This window comes from Panicum virgatum, chromosome 8K (genome assembly GCF_016808335.1).
Source record: "Panicum virgatum strain AP13 chromosome 8K, P.virgatum_v5, whole genome shotgun sequence".
NCBI classification, from domain to species: domain Eukaryota; kingdom Viridiplantae; phylum Streptophyta; class Magnoliopsida; order Poales; family Poaceae; genus Panicum; species Panicum virgatum.
In genome coordinates, this window is record NC_053143.1 from 9,862,206 (window position 1) to 9,886,186 (window position 23,981).

Consider the following 23,981-nt stretch of genomic DNA (forward strand, 5'->3'; position numbering starts at 1 on the left):
TTGTACACTTCGACCGTGTCAACTTAAATTTTTGGTAGCATTTTTGGTGCCAAAATGCGCGTCCTTTTTCCTATAACAAAAAGAAAAATCATGAACACATTCATGTCAAATTCATCCAGCATGTAGAAGAATTTAGTGATCGGTCTCTAAACCATTCCCCCAAAGACAAAACATGCAATTGCTCAAAAAAAAAAAAACACGCCCCTTCCTGAGCAACTCAAGAGACTATCTTTTCTCATCGTTAGTATTAGAAATTTTTATAGAAAAATACTCAGCTATCCAAATATAGACATCATCCATTTCGCATTTCTCTCTAGTCAAAGGTAGATAATAAAAATAGTTTTCTAGAGTGCACACAGCATATAGAAAAATTATTAGAGAGTAAATATATATAAAAAGTAATTTTTATGCAAAACGCTCTCCAAATAATAATTTAGAAAGTGAAATTTAAAAAAAAAAACTCTTGGAGTTAGACCCCTCCACCACCTCTCTTCTCCCCGTTCCGAGCCCGGCCGCTCGCCTCCACCGCAGGCGCAGCACCAAGCTCGCCCCAGGAGTTAGCCCCAGACCCAGGCCAAACTAGCCGCCTCCCCTCCCTCCCGCGCGGCCGCAGCCAAGGCGGCGGGGTCATGGGAGGACCTACCTCAGCGCCTAGGTGGAGCGCGACTAGCGCCGCCTCGTCGGCTCCGTCGGCGCGCTCGAGCCGGCGCTCCGGCCTCCGGTGGCTCTCCAACGAACAGGTGCCGCGGCTACAAAGGCACCACCACCAACCCCGCACCCGCCAGGCATACCGGGAGAAGCTCGCCGATGCCCAGGCAGGTCTCTCCTTCTCCTGCCAGTTGCCGCATCGCTGTCCTGTTTTAGGTTCAATGCTGACGGCAAGATTAGTCAAGTTCTGCTTGGTTGGGTACGATTGTGGTGCTTAATTGGTGATGTTATGCTTCACCATGGATAAAGCATTGCGCAGATGAACATGAGCGAGGGGGAACATTACTGGAGAAACAGTCTTGGGTCCTTCACATCAGCCCCGGCGACCATTAGACCCAGTGGCGGATCCAGGATTCATGGACAGGGGGGCTGACATCCTTCTTCCTCCTCCAGCCCCCCCTCTCCTTCTTTCTTCTCTTCTTCTTCCCCTCATTCCTCCCCTATTTTTCCTTGATGTGCAAGCACGTAGGGGGGCTGGCGCACCCCCAGCCCCCACGCTAGATCCGTCCCTGATTAGACCCAGGGCCAACGAAGATTTTATTCCCGGTTCCAACGGCCAGGGGCGACGGGGAGCTTTAGTCCGGTTGGAGCCACTAACTCACACTAAAAGTCACCCTTTAATTGGTGGCTCCAATCGGGACCAAAGTCCTAAACCACGCTTGGAGCATGATCGAGCAAGCATAAACATGCAGCAAAGTTAAGCCTGAGCGCAGGTGAGGTGACTACTGATAAATTCGATCTTTGTTATGAAAATTATCATTGTAATTTATGAAATTTTGGCTGTTAAAAAAATTTTACACCCTTTGAAATTTTGAATACCTACCTTCCAAATTCTGACCCGCTCCTGGATTAGTGGGTCCTATTTGATTTATGGATTTCTGAAACTTATACCTCACGAGATTATAATTAGCTGACGCGGGAGCACAGGTCAATAGATTCCCACACGGGTCAATAGACTAGTGAAAGAATAATACAAAGTTGGGCCGGCCAACACACCTGCTACGACAACTGCTGCTAACTAAAAACACTAGTGGCGCTTTCTCAATTATTTTTCTTGCTTCTTTCCACCCTCCATGTTGCTTCCTAGTAGTTGCCCAAGTACAATCAACACGGGATGAAACGAAGCATTAGTCGCTGACTTGACTTGCTAGTCTCTGCTCCTGCAGGGCCTTGCAGCATTGTTTTGTTCACCAGATGGCCGATGCACTGAGTGGGAAACTGTGTACAAGGAGTTAGAATTGCACTCGGCTAATAATGCGATCCGGAGTGTTGATACCATTCTGAAAGTCAGCTTGGAGGATCTTCCATATGAATTAAAGAATTGCATCTTACATTGTGCAATGTTTCCAGAGGACTACAACTTGCAATGGTCAATTGAGCACTGGATTCATCAAGGAAAAGGAGAACAAAACACTTGAACAAGTGGCAGAGGGCTATTTGAGTGATCTTGTAAACCGAAGCCTACTACAAGTTGTGATGAAGAATGAGTTTGGACGTGTGGAATGTTTCCGAATGCATGATGTTATCCGCCATCTTGCCATTGACAAAGCAGAGGAAGAATGCTTTGGTAAAGTTTATGAGGGCCATGGGACATTTTCGCTACGTGGAACATGTAGACTGTCAATACAGGGCACCAATATTGTTCCATTGGATCAATCCAGTGCAACACATGTCCGTGAAATCTATACTTGTATGAGTTCTGTTGATATTGGGTTCCTGAGACCTATTCTTGCATCTTCATTATTGTTGTCCACATTGGATCTCGAAGGCTCTAAAATCCAGATGCTGCCTAATGAGGTCTTCAGCTTGTTCAATCTGCGTTTCTTGCGTCTTCGGAAAACTGGAATTGAGATGCTACCAGCAGCCATCGGAAGACTGCAGAACTTAGAAGTACTTGACATAGTGCGTACTTGTCTGCTATCTTTACCAAAGAATGTAGCAAAACTAAGAAAGCTTAGGCACTTACATGCGTCTACAAAGATCAATGAAGGATATTTCAGCCGTCAGGGTGGAGTTAAGGTGCCTAGGGGCATAAGGAACTTGACAGGACTCCATGTTCTGGGAAAAGTTAAAGCTAGCTCAGAGACTATCTGACGTTGCAGCTTTGACAGAGTTACGACATTTTGGAGTCGACGACGTAACAAGGGAGCACGCGTTATTCTTGCGTGCCGCTCTTCTCAACATGAGCAGTCTGGTCAGTTTGGCAATTAATATGTCAAATAAAAATGAAGTACTGCCATTGCAAGAACTCTGCTTACCAGAAAGTCTTTCTGATCTCGTATTGATAGGGCAGCTGGAAAATAAAAAGATGCCCCGTATTCTCTCATCCTGGTTGCACCTTAACAACCTAACTCATCTGGAACTAGTATTCTCCAAACTTGATGAGAACTCATTTTCAAGCCTCATGGTTTTGAGTAATTTATGCTTTCTTTCCCTTTGTAAATCTTATGATGGAAAGACGCTATGCTTCTCTGCACAGTCATTTCCTAGACTGACAAAACTAAGAATACTGGGTGCTGTGCAGCTCAACCAGATCCAAATAGCTGAAGATGCGCTGGGAAGTCTTGCTATGCTACGGTTTTTACAGTGCCCAGAATTGAAGCGCCTCCCTCATGGGATTGAGTACCTTACGGCCCTTGATGAATTATATTTGTTAGATACTGCAGATGAGTTTATAGAGATGCTTAGGCAGGAACCCGAAGCAAATGAATGCAAGGAAGAACTTAAGAAGATCAGTCGCATTAAAATTGTCATTGTTCAATCAACTGAGAAAAACTTTAGGCAAGGAATTGTTTCCAGTAATGGCAATGAATTCAGTGGCTCAAGGCTTGGATGCTAGCTGCTACTCCAAGAGATCCATGTACAAGGTATGCGTTTATGCAGCTTCTTTTTTGTTGGGTCGGAGGCTACACATGATCGCCCCTAAACGTCTCATTGGTTTCAGTTTCTTCAGGTTGCTGCTGCCTCTGTTGTGCTACTTCGGTGGTTCTGGCTCACTTCAGTCGTCATTAGTCAAAGAACATGCATTGAACTACTGACCGAGGACGCATAGGACATTTACGTGAGCAAATTAGTTTGCAACTTAAGCGCAAACAATGTTCTGATTTATGGGATTCATGACATTTGCTCTTGGCGTTGTTCTGAACATAAAAGGTTGTGCCTGGTGCAGAGAACAGAGTGTTTTTGCTTTGGGTTTCGGGGTTTCTGTTTAGTCAGTGGTAGGAATGGATTGGCTTGATGTCTCCAGGTGTGTAATAAACTTTGCGGAGTCTTTCATTTGCATTTTGCTGAAGATACTTGTATTTGGTGATAGTCTTTTTGTTGTGTGCATCAAGAAATTTGATTTGATTTCAACCAGCAATATGTTTATGAATAATTTGATAGGATAATTCGATTATAATGTCTGTGTATAATTAAATTAGCCTAAAAGTAAATCTTTATTTTTGTTCATGTAGTAGAACTCAATGATCAAATTCGCACATTTAAGCCGTGCCATTGTAAATTTTAATTGGCAGCGGGAATATATGACTTCTTTTTGGTAGCATTCTTTTTTTTTAATAATGTGATGTGTCTTGGATATGAAACATGGAGCCGTGAAGGCATTGAGAATCACCATTTGCATTCTCTCCTTGGGGAATTTTCAAATTCGGGGAATTACGTCTTTTCTCAGGGTTGACGTAAAAGAGGTATACAATACGCCGAGTCAAAGGTCACATAAAAAAACAATCTCCCTTCCATGTGGGGCCAGCTTTTAAGACAATCTCTCTTCCTCCTCCGTCCCCTCATTTTCCCCTGCTCTGGCCGATTTCCATGGCCGCCGGCGCTGCTATCGGGTCTCGCCGCCTCCTCCACCACCTCCCTCCGCCCCACTCCGAGTTCGGAGGCGACGCTCGCCTCCTTCGCAAGCGCAGTACCAAGCCCGTCCCAGGAGGTAGCCCCAGGCCCAGGCCAAACTAGCTTCCTCTCCTCTCTCCTGCGTGGCCGCAGCGACCCCCGAGGCTCCACAGCTGAACCAAGTTGAAATAGCTGAAGGTGCACTAGGAAACCTTGTTGAGCTAGAGCTTTCTTACTGTCCGAAACTGAAGCGTGTTCTCATGGCGTCAGGTTCCTTAGAGCCCTTGAGGAATTACATTTGATAGATACTGCAGATGAGTTTATAGAGATGCTTAGGAAGGAACCTGAAGCAAAGGAATGGAAGGAAGAACTTATGAAGATTGGACACATTAGAAAGGTTATCGTTGAATCAACTGAGAAAAACTTTTGGCGAAGGATTGTTGTTTCCACAAGAGGGAATGAATTTGCTGGCTGAAGGCTTGGATGCTAGCCGCTATTCCCAGAGTCTACGTACGAGGTATGCTTTTATGCAGCTTCTTTTTTGGGGCTCGGTGCAACACATTGTCACTCCTAAACATCTCTTTTTTTTTGGGTGGCTCCTAAACAAGTAAACATCTTGTTGGTTTCACTTTCTTCAGGTTGCTGGCTTTGGTGGTTCCGTTCAGTGGTTACTGAACATGCATTGTTCTAGCGACCACAGGGGCCATTGGGGCATAGCCGCATACGACATTTACTCATACAAAATTAGTTTGCAAATTAAGCACGGTGTTGATCTAAAAATATAAACTTGTGCTTGCTCGCATTGAGTTTCTGTTATTCTGCTCGGGGTCTCAGGAGTGGATTCTGGATTGGCTTGATGTCCTTGGGGCGAGGCATCTCCCAGGTGTTAAACTTGCGGAGACTTTACTCTTTTTTTTTTGTGTGTGTGCAGCCAAAAGTTTAAATTTCAATCAGTAATATGTTTATGTTTATAATAATTTGATCAGATAAATGGAATGGAATGTGCTAAATGATTTATCTAGGTTTCAAAACTAAATTGTAGTAGAAACGTACTGTCAAATTCGTACCCTTTGTGTCAATGATTTTTTTTTTGGACAGTTTTCAATGCAATGCGCCTTGGATATGGAACACAAAGAAGGCAGACATCAAAAACATGCTAGTACTTTCTTTCATATAAGGAAGTTGAGGGTTCGGAAGAGTAGCGTCACTGCATCAGTACCGAGTTGTTGGATTGCTCGGATTGCCCATAGTGGTTTGACTTTGAATTTCCATATTCAGAAGCGGTCCATCAAGAATGATCCAGTGCAAGTATGGTTGCCAAAAACACAATTTTTTTGGCCGAAATCACAATTCTGTTATACTATTGCACGTCTTTGCGGTCATGATTGAAGGGCATGATTCTACTCTCCCGCTATTTTATTTTTTGATCAGGGCATGATTCTACTATTCTAGTAAATGAAGTACACGTTTGTATGATTCTTAACTTTTATGTTTACAGTCTTATGAATGGTGAATGCGTTCCTAGTCTTGCTGGCTGGAACAGATGAGGACCCTCATTTAGTGGGAAACTTCTTAAATCCAAATCAAAAGAAAGATTTATGAAAAATTTAAGGGCAGGATTTGCCAAAAAAAAATCCAAAAATGAGATTCCGACAATTACAAAAATTAGAGAACGATATAAAAAGGGAATTGTATTACCGTTTAATAATTTTAAAAGCTATCAATTGGCCATTTTCAGCATCTCCACAAGAAATATGGCCCCATGCGATTTTCTATTTTCCAGCATGAACCAGGCCTCCTGTTATTCCCGTATGGCTAGATTGCCTAAAGTTTCCCAAGGCACACATGGCTTTCAAAATTCAACATTTACGTCTTCGTTCAAGGTTGACGTAAAATTCCATGTTACGCCTTCGCTAGTCAGATGACACCCTCCTTCCGGTGGGGCCATCTTGTAAGAAAAGGCATAGGGGCCCACATGTCAGTAATATCTTCCTCCTCCCCTCCTCTCTCTCTCTCCTGGCCTGCTGTCAGCTCATCCCAACCCATGGCCGCCGCCGCCGCCGCGCTCTCCGCCCCCTCCACATCCCTCACCTCCATCTGGGCCTCACCCCCTCGCCTCCTGCGAAGGCGCAGAGCCAATCCCCTCCCCGGAGCTACCCCCTGCCCTAGGCCAAAGAAGCCGCCTCCTCTCTCCTGCGCGGCCGCAGCCACCCCCACCCCCGCTCCGGCGGCCGCCAAGGCGGGGTCATGGAAGGACCTGTGCAGACTCAACGCCTGGGTGGTGCGCGACTACCGCCGCCTCGTCGACTCCGTCGGCGTGCTCGAGCCGGCGCTTCGGAGGCTCTCCGACGAACAGGTGGCGTGCTGCGGGACACCGCCAGCAGATGGTTTCTTTAATGTAGCTTTTGGTGATGGTTTTACCTTCCTTGGTGTGGCTGATGAGGCTATGTGCGCGTCCGCGTGCAGCTGAAGGCGAAGACGGCGGAGTTCCGCACCCGCCTGGGGCGTGGGGAGACGCTCGCCGACGTCCAGGGCGGTACGGCTGCTGACCCTACTGCCAATTCCCTCGTTGCAGTGCTGTGCTAGTGTCTGATGTGCTTGTGCTTATTTTTGAGTGCAGAGGCGTTTGCCGTGGTGAGGGAGGCAGCCAGGAGGACGCTGGGGATGCGGCATTTTGATGTCCAGGTGCCCAGCTTTGCTTCCTCAGGGTTGAAATTTAAGGCCCGAGTCGGTTCTTGTGATTGAGTTTTCTTTGTTGGTGTATTTGGTGCAGATAATTGGTGGTGCTGTGCTCCACGATGGGTGCATTGCAGAGATGAAGACGGGCGAGGGAAAAACACTTGTTTCCACTTTGGCGGCTTATCTTAATGCCCTGACAGGGGAAGGGGTTCATGGTATGTTTGAAATCAGATCTTTTGAATTCGTCCTGTAAATATAGCCTAAGTAGGTGGCTTGAAATCAGTTCTTTTGAATTCGTCCTTTAAATCTAACCCACTTAGGTGGCTCACTAGTCCATTGAATTTACTTTCCATTTCACATTTATAATCAATGCTATGCACAAGTTTTGCTTCCCGTATCCGTATGTCCTTTGTAGTGGATCAATTGGACAACTGAAGATAGTTGACTGTTGTGCATCCCAGTGATGTGTCAATGACTCGATTCAATTTTCAAGAAAATTTTAGGTTGTGCTTGGTAATTGGTTGCCTGCATAAGTCCAAGCTAGCTTAATGGGAACACATGACCAAGCTGGCTTGGTGGGATCACTGGTTTGGTTTCTATAGGATATGAGGATGGTTACGTTTGGCTGAAATTCATATTGGTATTCTGTTTTTAAAGACAAGTGATCTTGTGCATGTTTATTCTATTGCTTTTGATGCCTTTAAGAGATAGATGGATTAGAGCTATGTTTGAACATTGCAGTGCCAGTATTGTTAGCAATATTCGGAATAAATGATTTAAACACGAGAGTAAGTTCGAAGAAATTGCAATTGCAGTTACCATGAAATTCGTGCTTGTTGGCCATGCTTAACAATCTGAAGATAGAAAATATAATGATCTGACCCACTCACCCACATTTCACATCTATAGTGTTAGGAGCTGCTCTAGTTAGCTCTCAATGTCCTTTCCTATTTCTTCACAATTAAACACTGCGATGCTTTTTTCAGTGGTGACTGTAAATGATTATTTGGCGCAGCGTGATGCTGAATGGATGGGCCGTGTTCACCGCTTTCTCGGTCTCACTGTGGGTCTAATTCAGGTATTAAACAAACCTATAATTACAGTATTTGACATTCCAGATCCCCTTCTCCTGGTTTGGGAGCACCTGACTTTGGTAGAGTAATTTATAGAATTAGCATAACAGGCAAATATTGAAATATAGAATCATAGTTTGCTCTTCTTGCACATGCATAGGCGGGTATGAAGTCAGATGAGAGAAGGGCGAGCTACAGATGCGACATTACATACACTAACAACTCGGTGAGATGCTCAGTTGAAAATCAGATCTTTTTTGCTCTTATCTTGTGGTTATCCAGTTTAGAGTATCAACTTTTCTTGTGGTAATATGGTATGACCTTGCTATGGTGAAATGCTCACTTGGGTCAAACACAAACAAATACCAGTCAATGAGGACTTCATTGATCTTAATTTTTGTTACTATGCGTTCTTCATATATCAGGTTCTCAAAATCTGTGCATACCCTGCAGGAACTTGGATTTGACTATCTTCGTGACAACCTATCTCGAAACAAAGAACAACTTGTTATGAGATGGTACATTTTGAGACTGTTCTCTCACTTTTCAAAGTTATGGTTTCCCCATGTTTGTTGTTTTTCAAATACTATTGATTTTATAGGCCAAGACCTTTCCACTTTGCTATTGTGGATGAAGTGGATTCAGTGCTTATAGATGAGGGAAGAAATCCATTGTTAATAAGTGGAGAGGTCTGATCACTCATTCGTTCTTGAAGCTGATTTCTCCAATGCTGTTTGAATTTCTTGACCTGTGAAGTGTGACATATTCAACAGCGTCTTCCATATTTTTACTAGGATAATAGAGACGCAGCTCGGTATCAAGTTGCTGCTAAAGTCGCAGAACTTCTTATGGAGGGTGTTGTGAGTTTTTTTCTTATTTATATCTCACAGTTCCCAATATTAGTTCCTTAAAAATGATTATTCATGCTTACTTATTCCTGCAGCATTACACTGTTGAACTAAAGGGCAATAATATAGATCTCACAGAGGATGGAGTAGCGCATGCTGAGATTATTCTCGGGACAGATGATTTATGGGATGAGAATGATCCATGGGCAAGGTGCTGGCACTGTTTTTTTTTATGTATTATGTACCTTTTTATCTTATTATAATTCTCTCCATATATGCAACTTCTGATCAGTTAGCCAACTAAGTTATTGAATTGCACTTGTAAATTTACCTTCTACCCTTTTGCTAAAGAAATACATATGTGTGCAAGAAAGGAAGTGAACCTAACGTATCAGTTCTTTCATGGCAGTCTTAAGTCATTTTGATCAATGTGTGCCTCCTTTGTCATGGTTGCAAGTAGCTGCAAAATAAAATGTTAAATAATGGCATCACAGGTTGAACCTTAAATGCAAGTTGGACGTTCAGTCTCTATTGAGTAGTGACTAACCATAACTTCTCAAATGCTGCAGGTTTGTGATGAATGCTTTGAAGGCCAAAGTGTTCTACCGTAGGGACGTGCAGTATATTGTTAGGGATGGAAAAGCTATCATAATTAATGAGGTACTATCTGATCTTCAGTATTTCTTACGAGAATGCCATTGGTTCCATAGCAATCTGTGTACGGGTTTATAACAACATAATATTTTGTGCAATGTGCATGTGCACTGGTAGCTTATGCAAACCTGCAGCATGAATCAACCATTCTTGAGTCACTGGAAGTTCCATTTGCTGATTCAGTCATTTTTGCATCATTTGTATCAATCATGGCCTGTAAGTTGTTTATGCATTGACAAACTTTTCTGTCAACCTAAATAAGATAATATCTGTCCATGTTGATCCTTCAAATTGCCATATCCTTTCTCCAGCACTGCATTATTTGGATTTTTGAAACATAACACAGCACATTTCTTTTGATCACATTGGTTTTCTTTGAGCAATGTCTATCATATATGTATTATAACTGAAAGCAATAGAGATTGCGTGGAAAGATTGATTGATTGATTAGGGTAAACAAAGGTTACATATATAGGCTGGAATCTCTCAAGCCTAACCTAATCAATCTAGGACTCGGCGGGCTCGGTACACGGCACAGCCGGCCCAAGCCCTGGCGCACAGCACGCCTGGGCCCTCTCTCACACAAATACATATACATGTCTAACACCCCCCCGCAGTCTGATTGTCGGCAGCCTGAACGTTCAGACTGGACCTGAACTCTGTGAAAACAGAAGACGGCAAGCCCTTGGTGAAGATGTCGGCGTACTGTGAGCTTGTTGGAACATGAAGGACGCGGACAGCTCCTTTAGCAACACGCTTCCGAACAAAATGAAGATCAATCTCAACATGTTTGGTGCGTTGATGCTGGACGGGATTGGCGGACATGTAGACGGTGCTGATGTTGTCGCAGTAAACCAGGGCAGCCCTGCTAACAGGTGCATGCAGCTCAACCAGAAGTTGGCGCAACCAAGAAACCTCTGCAACAGCATTGGCGACAGCTCTGTATTCGGCCTCAGCACTGGAACGCAAAACTGCAGTTTGGCGTTTGGAGGACCAGGAGAAGACAGCATAACCGGAAGTCGACTTGCGAGTGTCAGGGCAGCCAGCCCAATCAGCGTCTGAGCAGAAGGACGCAGCAGGAGTCCCATGTGAAGAGTGCCTCGAACATATCGTAGAATCCGCTTGAGAGCAGCCAAATGGGGCTCCCGAGGATCGTGCATATGAAGACAGACCTGCTGGACATCATATGCGATGTCTGGATGGGTGAAAGTCAGGTACTGCAATGCGCCGGCTAAACTACGGAAGTCGGTAGGATCAGCCACAGGAACACCACCATCTGCAGGGAGCTTGGGATTTGTATCAACAGGCGTGGCACAAGGCTTGCAGTCAGACATGCTAGCTCGCTGAAGGATCTCCATCATGTACTGACGCTGAGACAACAGAAGACCAGAACCAGAACGCTGCACGTGCATACCTAGAAAGTGATGAAGCTCACCAAGATCCTTCATGGAAAACTCAAGCTGGAGCGCATCGATGACATGACGAAGCAATTGTGGTAATGAAGCAGTAAGGACAATGTCATCCACATAGAGCAGAAGATACACTGTGTCGCCACCCTGATGATAGACAAACAGAGATGTGTCTGTCTTGGCCTCCACAAACCCAAGCTGAATGATGTAGGAGGCGAAACGACTATACCATGCCCTGGGCGCCTGCTTAAGACCATAGAGTGACCGATTAAGCCGACACATAATCTGGATGAGCTGAGTCCTTGAAACCAGTCGGCTAAGAGCAATAAACTGTCTCGGACAGGTTGGCATGAAGGAAAGCATTCTTGACATCCAGCTGATGAATAGGCCAGTTGTGAGAAAGAGCCAAAGACAGAACTGTGCGAACTGTAGCTGGTTTGACAACTGGGCTGAAAGTCTCATCAAAATCAATCCCTGGACGCTGTGTGAAGCCACGGAGAACCCAGCGAGCCTTATAGCGCTCCAGAGTACCATCAGCCTTGAACTTGTGCTTGAACAACCACTTTCCACTCACAATGTTGCAATGCGACGGTCGGGGAACCAAATCCCAGGTGTTGTTCATCAACAGAGCGTCGTACTCCTCTTGCATAGCACCTCGCCAATTGGGATCAGCAAGCCCCCCGCGATAGGAGCGAGGAATGGGAGAAAGCGACGAAGCAGTGTAGATGGACGGGAAGCGCAACCTACTCTCTGCACGTGTGGTCATCCTGTGTTGACAGGCTGTGTCGGAACAGCACCACGTGGAAGAGGTCGAGGAGGAACTGGCCGATTGACAGGCCGCCGGGAGTAGATGTGGACGAACTCCTGCAGAGGCCGACGGGAGACAGCTGGAGGCGAGGCCGCGACCGGGGCAGCCGGAGCAGGCCGCGACGTGAAGACGAGTGGCGCCGGGGGAGCGCCAGCTGGTGGAGCACCAGGCTAGAGCGCGGAGGGCGCCACGGGGGCACCGGTCGATGCCGCCGAGGATGCCACTGGAGCACCGGAGCCTGGAGCCGATGCAGAGGACGCCGGGGGAGCTGAGGCGCCCAACACAGGGGGCGACCCCAGCTCAGCTGATGGTGCCGTGGACGTCGCCGGGGCACCGCTCGACGGTGCAATGCCTGGAGCCGGTGCAGGGGATGCCAGGGGAGCTGGGGCGCCCAACACAGGGGGTGGTCCCAGCTCAATCTGCGTTGAGGGCGCCGAGGTGGCCGTATGTGGCTGTGCAGCGGGCGCTGGAGTACCTGCAGGCAGAAGTTGTACGGGTCCGAGGGGAGCCGGTACAAGGTCAGAGTGATCATATAGAAACTCAAAAGTCCGCTGCACCAGGGGGTGGTGGCTGCGAGGAGAACGGAAATGAGGTCTCATCGAACACCACATGGCGGGAGATGATAACTCGGTTGGATTGTAGATCAAGGCAGCGGTACCCTTTATGATGAGCAGAATATCCCAGGAAGACACGAGGCTGAGCGAGGGGCGAGTTTGTGGGCTGCAGTGGTTGAAAGGTTAGGATAACATAAACAGCCAAAAAACTCGCAGATGACCATATGAGGGTGCAGTGCCAGATAAAGCGAAGTGGGATGTGACAGACTGCAGAGTTTTGGTTGGGAGGATGTTCAGCACGTGTGTAGCAATGTGGAGAGCCTCGACCCAAAGATGGGGGCATACTAGCCTGAAACAGCAGGGAGCGAGCAGCATTATTGATGGTGCGAATCATGCGCTCAGCTTTACCGTTTTGCGGCGAAGTGTATGGGCAGGACATGCGCAAGTGAATGCCGTTGGTGAGGAAGAAGGTGCGCGTGCTAGAGTTATCAAACTCACGCCCATTGTTGCAATGGACAGCTTTCACCGTGGCCCCAAACTGTGTGCGCACATAAGAAAAGAAGTTTGCCAATGTGGAAAAGGTGTCAGATTTAACACGAAGAGGGAACGTCCACAAATAATGAGAACAATCATCTAGAACAACCAGGTAATATTTAAAACTAGAGACACTGGGAACTGGTGAGGTCCACAAATCACAGTGAATGAGATCAAAATTACTAGTTGCACGCGAGTTTGATGACTGAAAAGGCAAACGAGTATGACGCCCTAGCTGACAAGCATGACATATGGAGCTAGGTGCAGTAGTACAAAAGGGAACGACCGAGGTGACCTTCGCTAAGACCTCATGACCAGGGTGACCAAGACGACGATGCCACAGCGAGGAGGTAGATGAAGCAGCTAAGGCCTGCGCCATGGGAGGGATGAGTGGGTACAACGGGCCGGAGCTATTGCACCTGACGATCACCCTCTGTGTTGTGAGATCCTTCACAGAACAACTAGCGGGGTCAAATTCAACAGAGCAATTGTTATCAGATGTAAACTGGCGTACGGAAATAAGATTTTTAATAAGTCTTGGAGAAACAAGAACATTATTAAGAGATAAATGCCCAGGAAGGGATGCAACGCCAGTAGCAGTGACAGGAAGTAAAGAACCGTCGCCGACAACAATTGATGAAGGAAAAGGGTACCGCGGGGATAAAATGTGTGAAAGAGTTGAAGGGTTCGAGGTCATGTGGGAGGTAGCACCTGAGTCGAAATACCAGTCGGTCTGAGGAGGCTGCTGGAGAGTCATGGTGCTGAAGGTCGAAGCGAGGGATTGCTAATCCCAGGACGAGGGGATGCCGCCGGCTGGTTGCTGGAAACCAGGGGGCAGCGCCTGCTGAGGTGGAGGGGGCGCCGAAGTAGTACTGGGGCGCCAGGGGTCCATACAACGGGTGCTGAACCGGGTGGAGAGCCTGCTGCTGCACCGGGCAGCCTGGAGTGCCTGCTGCTGGGCAACCAGCGCATGCTGCTGGCACATTTGAATAGAGCCGGCCCAGGGGTTGTAGAAGGAGGGCCACTGCATGGATGGCCCCTGGGAAGGCGCTGAAGGGGTTTGGCTGCTGGAGCCATTGCCGCCCCTGTTGTTGCCTTTGCCGCGCTTGCCGCGACCTCCCTTGCCAGAGGGGGTCGTGTTGTTGCTGCCACCCCCCCTTTCCCCGGACCCCTTGCCGTCCCCAGAGCCAGAGTTGGATCGGCCAGGGGGCGCTGGGAAGATGCAGCTGTCCCAGCAAGAAGAGCGGCGGAGGAAGCGGTCGCCTGATTCGACAAGGTGAGCTCCTCCAAGGTGAGGTCGTCGCACACCTCTAGGAAGGAGGGGAACGGGCGACTTCGGCGCAGATGGCGTCCGATGGAGGCGAACTTCTCGTTGAGGCCACGGAGAACGTTGAGGACGAGTGTACGGTCGGAGACGACTTCGCCGAGATCGGCTAGGTCATCCGCCATGCACTTGAATCACTTGCAGTAGTCCGTGATGGAGAGGTCGCCTTGGACGAACGTCCGAAAACGAGCGTCGAGGTGCAGGGCGCGCGCCTCCCTATTCCCAAGGAACTGGGCTTCAATGGCGAGCCAGGTGGAGCGAGCCGTGGCGCCCTGGGCGCCGCGGGCCATGACGAGGTCGCCGGAGAGGGTGCCGTGGAGCCAGGACCGGACGACGCAGTCCATGCGCGCCCAGTCCGGGGAGTGGCGCAGGGGGGCGTCCAGCGAGTACTTACCGAGGGTGAGCAGGAACTGTTCACGCCACTTGGAGTAGCTGCCGGAGTTGACGTCGAGGACGATGAGGACGAGGCTCCGGATGTTCTGCACGGCGACGGCCTGAGCATGCAGATTGAGGAGAGCAGCAACCTCATGTAGGAGGAGGGCGCCGTGGAGATCTCCTGGGGCATCCTCAGGTGTTGAGACAGAACCGTCGCCGCCGTTGTCGTCGTCGAGGGCGGCGGCGGTAGCCTGGCACTCGCGACGGGCGCGACCCAGGGCATCGCGGGCACAGGTAGCGGCGGCGTCGCGCTCTGCAAAGGCGGCGGCGGCTTCCTTCTCGGCTTCCTAGGCACGAGCGAGGGCGGCGTCGTGCTCGGCCAGGCGCGCCTTGCGTGCCTCTTCCTCGCGCAGGCGGGCGGCCTCTGCATCGGCAGTGGAATCAGGGGCCATCGGGCAGCGACGGCAACAGAGCCGGTGCGGGATGGGAAGGGGGGCAGCGACAGCCGCGGGCGGCCGGTGCGGTGGACGCGTCGTGAGGGAATCGCGCGGGGGAGCAGCGACGGCCGTGGGCGGCCGGTGCGGTAGACGCGTCGCGAGGGAGTTGCGCGCGGGAGCCGCGCCGGCGGCGCGCTCAAGATGCGGAAGCGGGATCGAGATCCCGGTCTCTTGATACCATGAAAACAATAGAGATTGCGTGGAAAGATTGATTGATTGATTAGGGTAAACAAAGGTTACATATATAGGCTGGAATCTCTCAAGCCTAACCTAATCAATCTAGGATTCGGCGGGCTCGGTACACGGCACAGCCGGCCCAAGCCCAGGCGCACAGCACGCCTGGGCCCTCTCTCACACAAATACATATACATGTCTAACAATAACCTCTTGATAATATAGCTCACATTTCCTATTAGTTCATTGCAATTGCATGCTTTGGCATCCTATTTGTTTGGATAATAATATTAATTCTTCTCCAGCTAACTGGCCGAGTTGAACCAAAAAGGAGATGGTCTGATGGTATTCACCAAGCAGTAGAAGCAAAAGAGGGCTTAAAAATCCAGGTCACTATTGACTTACACATTGCCAGTTTACAATGGTGGAACCATATGTGGCATTACAACATTTAATTAGTCTTTTGTCATTTTCTGGAAGTTTATGATAGTTTCTGGTGTGCAATGCTAACTGCAATTTAATCAGGCAGACTCAGTAATTGTGGCTCAAATCACATATCAGTCACTTTTTAAGCTTTATCCTAAGCTTTCTGGGATGACAGGAACTGCTAAGACAGAGGTATGGTATTTATTAGGCTGCTTTCTTGGTAATTTATTGATTTGCATAATTAATTCCTGACTGACAGGACCATGCTGGTTTTACAGGAAAAGGATTTTTTAAAGATGTTTAAGATGCCTGTTATTGAAGTACCCACAAATCTGCCCAATGTACGGGTGGACTTGCCTATCCAAGCTTTTGCGGTGAGTTTTTGAGGAATTGGTAAATATAACATCACATGGAAGTCACAAAAAGAAAAGTTTTATTGATTATGTTGCTTTTGTAGACTGCAAGAGGCAAATGGCTATATGTACGGGCTGAAGTAGAGTCTATGTTCCAGTTAGGCCGCCCTGTTTTAGTTGGAACTACAAGGTGAATTCTATTTTATGTTTTTATACAAATTTTATCTTATCACCGCCATATCACATGCCACCAAGCCTAATATAGGAAAATTTGGTCATGCGTCTGGAATTCTAGATTCTTAGGGCAGGAGATTATTAGTATTATATACTTTTTCATTTAGTATTTATAATATTTTAGGAGCTAATGAAATGGAAAACTACAAAAGGTTTGTTCTGTTCGAATATGCTTGTTGTCACTGTGTGCAAGAGAAATGTTACTAATTAGGATTCTTCAACACTACCTTTATATGTTGTTTATACTGCTGGAAGATTGTTTCTAGCTACAGTATCTTTGGATGGACACTGACAAAGTAGATTAGTTAATTATTATTACTTCTATGTTTTGTCCTTCGTGCCTATTTATTAGAAAATAAAGAAATAAATTGCAAATAGATTTGTGGGAACAATCCCTCGTTTACTTTGGAGAAAAAGCTCCAAATGTATAGAAGCAGTGTGAGCAATATCATTCCCATGTTGTTTGCAGCTGTACAGTAGCAACAGATCTGTTAGCTGTCTGTTTCTTTTTAAATTAGGTGCTAAGCTGCTAAAGATTGTGATGTCTATTTTTGACATAAGAAGTTAAGATTTTGTTTAGAAGTTTCCATTGGAGAGAAACCTATCTATAAAGATTTAAGGTGGCTAGTTGTTATCATGACCAACTAGTGAAGAGGCCTAGAGAGTAATGAGGATGCCAGCTGTAGTTCCATAGTTTTGCATGTACAGTTCGAAGTTCTATTTAAATCTCACCTTCTGTAGGTTAGAGTCATCGTCCTTGCAAAATAAGGGTAAGGCTGCCTAGAAATATGCTTCCCAAACCCCACCTTTTGTGGGGATTCTCAGCACTGATTACGCCTTTACAGTTTGAGTTCTGTGCATTTCACACCACTGTCTATATCTGTTGCAGTGTTGAGAGTTCTGAATACTTGTCAGATCTACTTAAAGCTCACCATATTCCCCACAATGTCCTTAATGCAAGGCCAAAGGTTATTAAAATGTTGCTTTAGTTTAACTTCTTGTCATATTATTTGCCATTGATAGAGCTGATTGCCTTATTCTTGACAGTATGCTGCAAGAGAAGCTGAAATAATTGCACAAGCTGGACGAAAGCATGCTATCACAATTTCAACTAATATGGCCGGGAGAGGAACAGACATTATTTTAGGTGGTAACCCTAAAGTAAGTCCATACATATATTTAGTACCGCTCACCAGAGTTCCTTTTAGAAATTATGTAAAAGTAAAAAAATTGCATCGTTTTTTTTGTGTATTTTAGTTGTTCATACCTAGCAGAAACATGATCCAGCTTTTTTGTTTTCAGATGCTTACAAAAGAAATAGTAGAAGATAGCATACTTCCCTTTCTGACACATGAACCCCCTGATATTGACATGGAAGGGGAATCAACATCCCACAAGGTGGTTCATTCAGAGCCTTTTCTCTTGCTCAAAAGTTTGCAGGGTGCTTATCTCTATTTCATTTTAATATATCTAGGGTCTTTCAAAAATAAAACTTGGGCCATCATCTCTAGCTCTGCTTGCCAAAGCTGCAATCATGGGTAAGTATTAAGAGCTAATGATTGCATATTAGTCACAATTTATCTTTTTTTTGTTGTTTGTCTCACTCTTTTTCATATGCTTCCAGCAAAATATGTTCACCAAAGTGAGAGAAATGAATGGTCATTTAGCAAGGCAAAATCCACTATTGCTGAATCTATAGAAATGGGTCAAACGATTGGGATGGAGAAGCTACAAGAACGCTTGGCTGAAGAATTTGAGATATACCCTCTTTGTGATGCTATAGGACTTGCTTATCTTAGTGTCTTAAGGGATTGTGAAATTCATTGTTCTGCTGAAGGTACCGAGGTGAAGACATTAGGTGGGCTCCATGTAGTAGGAACTTCTTTGCATGAGTCACGCCGAATTGATAACCAAGTAAGATATTGCTCATGTAGCTGGAAGCACCTGTGGCATTGCATGATGCTTAGCCTTTTGTATCATATAGAAACCCTTTGATTCTGGACTAAAATAGAATTCTTTGCTATCAGCAGTCTTTGAATGATTTCATTAGTCATCTTATGATGCATACATAGTGTTAGATAATATGGTGGGCTGGTTAGGCCGGCCCTTTGGGCTGTGTAGGGCTGCTGGACGCACGGGCTTGTGTGCCGTGTGCCGGCCCCTCCCGGGATAGCTTCTAGGTCTAGTATCCTTGATTGGTATTGTTTCCATAAACCCTGGGACATCCTTACCTATATATCTTGTACATGTGCTTTGCATCCTAGATTCCTAATCAATCAATTATCCTGAGCCATACTTGCTTTCACATAGCATTAACTGGCACAGTATCATAAAAAAAGAACCTCGAGAGTTCACATATAGATTCTGTTCATATATTACTTATCCTTTTTAATTTATTTTCAGAAAATGAATTTGTTTATTAATGAATTTTTATGTTATTTAATGTTTGCCCAGACAAATCAAGTAATCAATCCGAGTCCTTTGAATAGCCTTTTACAATTTTTTTTTTGGCTTCTATCCTGTTTAAGTCAGGCTATTATATTTTTAGATTTTTTTTCATTTCCTTTGATAAAAACATACTTCGAAGTTAGGACGTATTAATTCTAGCTAAGAGAATGTTTGCTGCACCAACTTTTTTGTATATATTAATATTATATTATTCTTTTGTGCTCTTTTTGGGTTTCGTCTCTAGCTTACCCCAACCTGCTTGTGGCAGAAAGGCTTTCCTGTTTTTGTTGTTGTAATCTTTTTTTTTTCTGATACAGTACAAATAAATCAGTAAGCTTTGTTTTCTTTCAGTTGCGTGGCAGGGCGGGCAGACAGGGTGATCCTGGGTCGACACGGTTTATGGTGAGGTATGTTTGTTCCCCAACAAGAATACCTTCACCCTGCTACTGTTATAGCTTCTGGTACAATCTGATAATATCTTTACTCAATGAATTTGACAGTATCTAACTTTGTTCAACCAGCTTACAAGATGAAATATTCCAGAAATTTAATTTGGACACTGAATGGGCTGTGAGGCTTATATCAAGGATAACAAATGATGAAGACATAGCTATTGAAAGCAACGTTGTAGTAAAACAGGTCAGATTTGCATTTCTTGGCATGCCATATGAGCATCCTTTGTTTGGCATCACAGTGATAATCTTATTTACACTCATTAAATCTTTAAATGCAGCTTCTAGGCCTTCAGATCAATGCAGAGAAATATTATTTTGGAATAAGGAAAAGTCTTGTTGAGTTCGATGAAGTCCTGGAGGTACAAAATTGCTCCATATTTGAATTCTTGTACTCCGTAGTATCTTGGTTTGCTCTCTAACCTTTAAACTAAATGTAAGCTACTGAGTTATTTTTATAATGTGTTCGAGAAAAAAGTTATTTGTATAACCTTTTGCTATCCACTAGCGTGAACCATAATCTTTGGTACCAGTCTCCATTTTTTTCTTCGATTTTACAGGCAATCTCCTTTTACTATCATTCCTATTACGAATAACTTTTTTTTCTTGTTATCCTTTTCTCTTCCTATCATATTGCATTTACAGCTTTTGTTGGGACTAAAAGGCTTTGTTGTCGTTGAAATTTTTGTGTGACCTTTCACAGGCTTTAACAGAATACTATAGTAATTTTAATGCCCACATTAATTCTAAGCTATCTTGGCGGGAAAAAAAAAACTTTCCCTTCCCATTGTGCATATTTCGAGGCACAATTTCATGTTTTACATAAATGAGCTTAAGTAGTCAGTTTGTTATTTCTTGTTCTTGTATAGTGCAGTCACAATTACTCATGGGACTAATTTTGTTCACAACTTTTATAGGTCCAAAGAAAACATGTCTACAACCTTAGGCAGGTGATATTATCTGGTGATTCGGAAAGCTGCAGTGAACAAATTTTCCAGTAAGTTGACTTTTGCCTCTCGTATAAAGCTTTTTGTGCAATTAATGAAATGGTAGCGCTATAAACATATTAATGCATTGATTCTTTGGGATCAAAGATGTGAAGTAGAAAAAAATAAGAAGCAATCTTACTTTACGCACTCATTATTTTTTCTCATTTTAGGAAAGATGGACAATCCCCCATTCCATTTTACTAATGCCAAAATCTACTCTTCGGTTTTCGGATTGATGTTCAGCTTTTACTTAAATCATTATGCAAAACGCTTCCATTTTTCTGATGATTTTAATTGAAATGCTATTAGGTACATGCAAGCAGTAGCTGATGAAATTGTTTTGCTAAATATTGATCCCCAAAAGGTACGTTGCTGTTTCCTGATTCTTAAGTTAGTTTCCTGTAAACATTTATTTTTGGTGCCATGTCAATTGTCAAAAACGTATGTTTCTTTCAGCCTCCCAAGACATGGAATCTGGCAAAGCTTTTGGATGAATTTGTCGGTCTAGGGGGCAAGCTACTGGGTGGTAATATGCACAAATTATATTTACTGAATGCTCTTCTATATTGGGATCTTCTGACTTCTAAGATGCTTTGCAGAATCATTCAAGGACATCCAAGAGGAAAACCTACAATCAGCACTTGAACAAATTCATGGTAGTGGCTCTGTGAAGGCTGATAGTTTTGCTCTTCCAAACATGCCAATGCCACCTGATTCATTCAGAGGAATCCGAAAGAAAACATCTTCTATAATGCGGTGGTTGGCCATTTGTCTTGATGATACGTCAAAGTATGTTGTGATATAGTGCCCATATATTTTTATTGTTAACATAATATGTCACGCACAATAATAGTTATTGATTCGATGGTTTTATCTGTTGCTTCTTTGTGCTAAACAATCCAGGAAAGGGAGATATACGAACACTGTCAACCTGCTCCGCAAGTATTTTGGGGATTTTCTAATAGCTACCTACCTGAATGCTGTGCAAGAGTCCCATTACGATGATGCACATATAAGTGGAATTGAGGTTCGATTCTCATGTGAATTTCTTCGCACAGTTTTGTCCAGCATAAAACCCAATGAAACCACATCCATGTTTTTGTGGACTCTAGCAATTCTGTTTTCCCCTATATATAACGTATTTGATTATTTAAACATACAGTATCTATTTTTCTTCTTCTGAAGTTTACGGAGAATATTTGATTTTCTTTATTTAAACATCTTTATCTCTGTCATTGCAGCGGGAAGTACTTTTGAAGACTCTTGATGCCTTATGGAAGGACCATTTGGTAAACATGAACAAGCTCAGCTCTGCGGTAAGTTCAGTCATCCTTTGGATGTGTTGCTTTTGAGTCACCTCTGTTTTTCTTTTCCTAGAACACGCCCTTCAAATTATATCAACAGGAAAAATAAGTCAATATCCTTGTCTGTGATTCTATCATCTATCTTTTTTTTTCTTTCTGAATACTGCGGCCTTGACTGGGTTTCAAACTTTTGCTAGGTGAATGTCCGGAGCTTTGGGCACAGAAACCCCCTAGAAGAGTACAAGATCGACGGCTGCCGCTTCTTCATCTCAATGCTGAGTGCCACGCGGCGACTGACCGTGGAAGCCCTACTGCACTACTGGTCGTCTCCCATGGAATCCGACGAGATCTTCAACACCGAGGATCAATAGCCGAATAATGGGGGACCACGCCTAATGCAGAGAAAACGTTTCAATGGAGCAGTACTGCAAGAGACCAGCGAACCTTTGTTGGAGAATCAGCATCACCGCGGAGACTCACGCGATGCCGACTCCCGTATCGGTCTGTTAGGTGGGCTACTGGGCTGGCCTAACACACAAAGTCAAGACATATAGTTTAGCTGCTAACATGTTTAATTAGTGGCCGAAGCACAAGAACACGCATAGGGACTCCCAAGGGGTGTGTGGTGTGTGCCCTAGTTGGTACGGCGCCGCCATCGCCATCGCGTACCCGCTCATCTTGATCCACACAACAGAATGTACTGTGTTTCGCTGCTCCGGCATCAGCGTCGCTGCTGTATACCGCCGGAAAGCTCGGAGCTTGTTTGCACGCTACAACTTTGGAGCCGGGCTCATCCCATCCACATCAGACGGTACCGTGGTCCTTGGCTTATTATCACGATGATGAATTGCGCTCTCCCAAGTCCTAAAGTCCATTCTGTACCTCTTTTTTTTCCTCCTGGGAGTGCAATACCTGCCGATCGTGCCCTGAATTTCAACCAGAAATTGTGGCACCAAGTCTGATGATGCCCTCGCATCTGGTTATTTCTTCGCCTGTGGTTTGACATTCACGAAGCCGGTGCCTTTCCCTGTCACGGGGAATGATTGGTAAGTCAGCTCTGCCTCTCCAGACTCCCATAGCGACTGAACCTGTTTCGTGTGGAACGGCCGCTGCATTCCGGATCAGATATTTCCCGTGAACTTGTTGGTGACCGGAGTTTGTGGTGGTGGTGCTAGTGTTACTGTTTCCGTTTGGCATTTCCAAATGATCCAGTCTGGTGGCCTGGCTGCTACTGCTGCAGCTTGGCCACTCAAGTGCCCACCACCTGCTGGGATGGAAATGGTATGGATATTTCCAATCGTATTCAAATTCAATCTGGTTTGGAAATTTTTTTATTTGTTTGTATCTGATTTTGAATTTCGAATATTCAATATCCTTAACCAATGCGTATCTGGATAGTAAAAGTTATGTTTTTATGGTGGCAACATCCATTATAATCTTATTCGGTAAAAATTAACACTATTTGTATCCAACTATGTATTCGAATAAAAATATAAAAATAAATATGATATCAGTAATATCCGTCTGTATCCCTGGCTCCTGCCGCGAGAGAAGCCTGTAGTTACACGTGCCAAAAAGGATTGAGCCCGGGAATATTTGGGGTGCTGCGCATTTGGGTGATCCATGGTCGCATGCGATGCACCGAAACGTGTGGCCTGGTCAGGTTCGGAGAACCGTTTCCTGTCTGGATCTTGTGCTACCAACCTGCTGCCATAAGAGAGTTAACTGCCTCGGGCCCAGCTTGAGAGAGGCGAAATCGAGGCGAGCCGTTTCCGGCGTCGATCCGCCCAATCCCTCCCCTCCGGCGGCCTCTCCGGCACCGGATCGGGTGGGGGAAGGGGCGGATCGACGGCCGGCGTAGCTATAGCTGCTAGGTTAGGCTGTTCTTTATCTAGCAGGCTAGGGTTTGCTCGTCGTCCCCATGGCAATGGAGCTTAGGGTTCCGGCGGTGGAGGTGTCTCTACCACGGCGATTTTGGCTCCTCCGGGTCTTTGGCAAGGTCGACGGCGACGACTTCGGTGTGGACTTCGGCGAAGACTCTGTGAGATGTTTTTGCCTTCTCTGCTTTGGCTCTGGTGGTCGGGAGGCGTTTGCGGGCGGTGCGTTCATCGGCTCGGGAGCCTTCCTGTTCTCCGGCGGCGGAGGTATGAGACCTGTCTGGCCTCCTTTGCGGGATGCTTGTCCTAGCGGCGTCGGTGAGGCGACGGCGGCGACGGCGCTGCGGAATAATGCTCCAACTCCTCCTCGCCTCGTTGGTTCTCGACTCCGGTGCCAGCGGTGAGTTTGGGAGCTCTTGTACAGGAG

At 45.6% G+C, this 23,981-nt stretch overlaps 1 protein-coding gene and 2 long non-coding RNA genes across 5 annotated transcripts; all 3 read left to right on the top strand.

The window, feature by feature from the left end:
- Positions 1-2,092: 2,092 nt before the first annotated feature.
- On the top strand, positions 2,093-4,063 carry LOC120643869. Its single transcript, XR_005663232.1, has 2 exons — positions 2,093-3,575; positions 3,653-4,063. It is a non-coding gene; the product is annotated as an uncharacterized LOC120643869 (long non-coding RNA).
- A 432-nt stretch (positions 4,064-4,495) lies between these two features.
- Positions 4,496-6,037, top strand: LOC120643870. Its single transcript, XR_005663233.1, has 2 exons — positions 4,496-5,059; positions 5,181-6,037. It is a non-coding gene; the product is annotated as an uncharacterized LOC120643870 (long non-coding RNA).
- A 529-nt stretch (positions 6,038-6,566) lies between these two features.
- On the top strand, positions 6,567-22,990 carry LOC120643867 (protein translocase subunit SECA2, chloroplastic). 3 transcript variants are annotated; one of them, XM_039920352.1, is made up of 31 exons: positions 6,567-6,898; positions 7,009-7,078; positions 7,163-7,227; positions 7,316-7,436; positions 8,208-8,299; positions 8,455-8,520; positions 8,748-8,812; positions 8,896-8,983; positions 9,089-9,154; positions 9,238-9,353; positions 9,712-9,802; positions 9,914-10,012; positions 15,777-15,860; positions 15,997-16,089; positions 16,176-16,271; positions 16,355-16,440; positions 17,374-17,452; positions 17,532-17,645; positions 17,787-17,882; positions 17,959-18,022; positions 18,109-18,398; positions 19,284-19,339; positions 19,454-19,571; positions 19,666-19,746; positions 20,302-20,381; positions 20,683-20,737; positions 20,830-20,899; positions 20,973-21,162; positions 21,277-21,400; positions 21,615-21,689; positions 21,875-22,990. In XM_039920352.1, the coding sequence occupies exons 1-31, from the start codon at positions 6,587-6,589 to the stop codon at positions 22,046-22,048; spliced, it is 3,276 nt and encodes a 1,091-aa protein (XP_039776286.1). In that variant the 5' UTR covers positions 6,567-6,586; the 3' UTR covers positions 22,049-22,990. The 3 variants fall into 3 exon arrangements, with proteins under 3 accessions (XP_039776286.1, XP_039776287.1, XP_039776288.1); XM_039920353.1 differs by lacking the exon at positions 9,914-10,012 and having other exon boundaries at positions 6,568-6,898; XM_039920354.1 differs by lacking the exons at positions 6,567-6,898; positions 7,009-7,078; positions 7,163-7,227 and having other exon boundaries at positions 7,310-7,436; positions 8,237-8,299.
- The last annotated feature ends 991 nt before the right edge of the window (positions 22,991-23,981 follow it).

Coding starts and splice junctions, on each gene's coding strand:
- LOC120643867 (XM_039920352.1), top strand. CDS start 6,587: ATGGCCGCCGCCGCCGCCGCGCTCTCCGCCCCCTCCACATCCCTCACC. Junction 7,079..7,162: donor GCTCGCCGACGTCCAGGGCG/GTACGGCTGCTG, acceptor TTTTGAGTGCAG/AGGCGTTTGCCGTGGTGAGG. Junction 10,013..15,776: donor ATTTGTATCAATCATGGCCT/GTAAGTTGTTTA, acceptor ATTCTTCTCCAG/CTAACTGGCCGAGTTGAACC.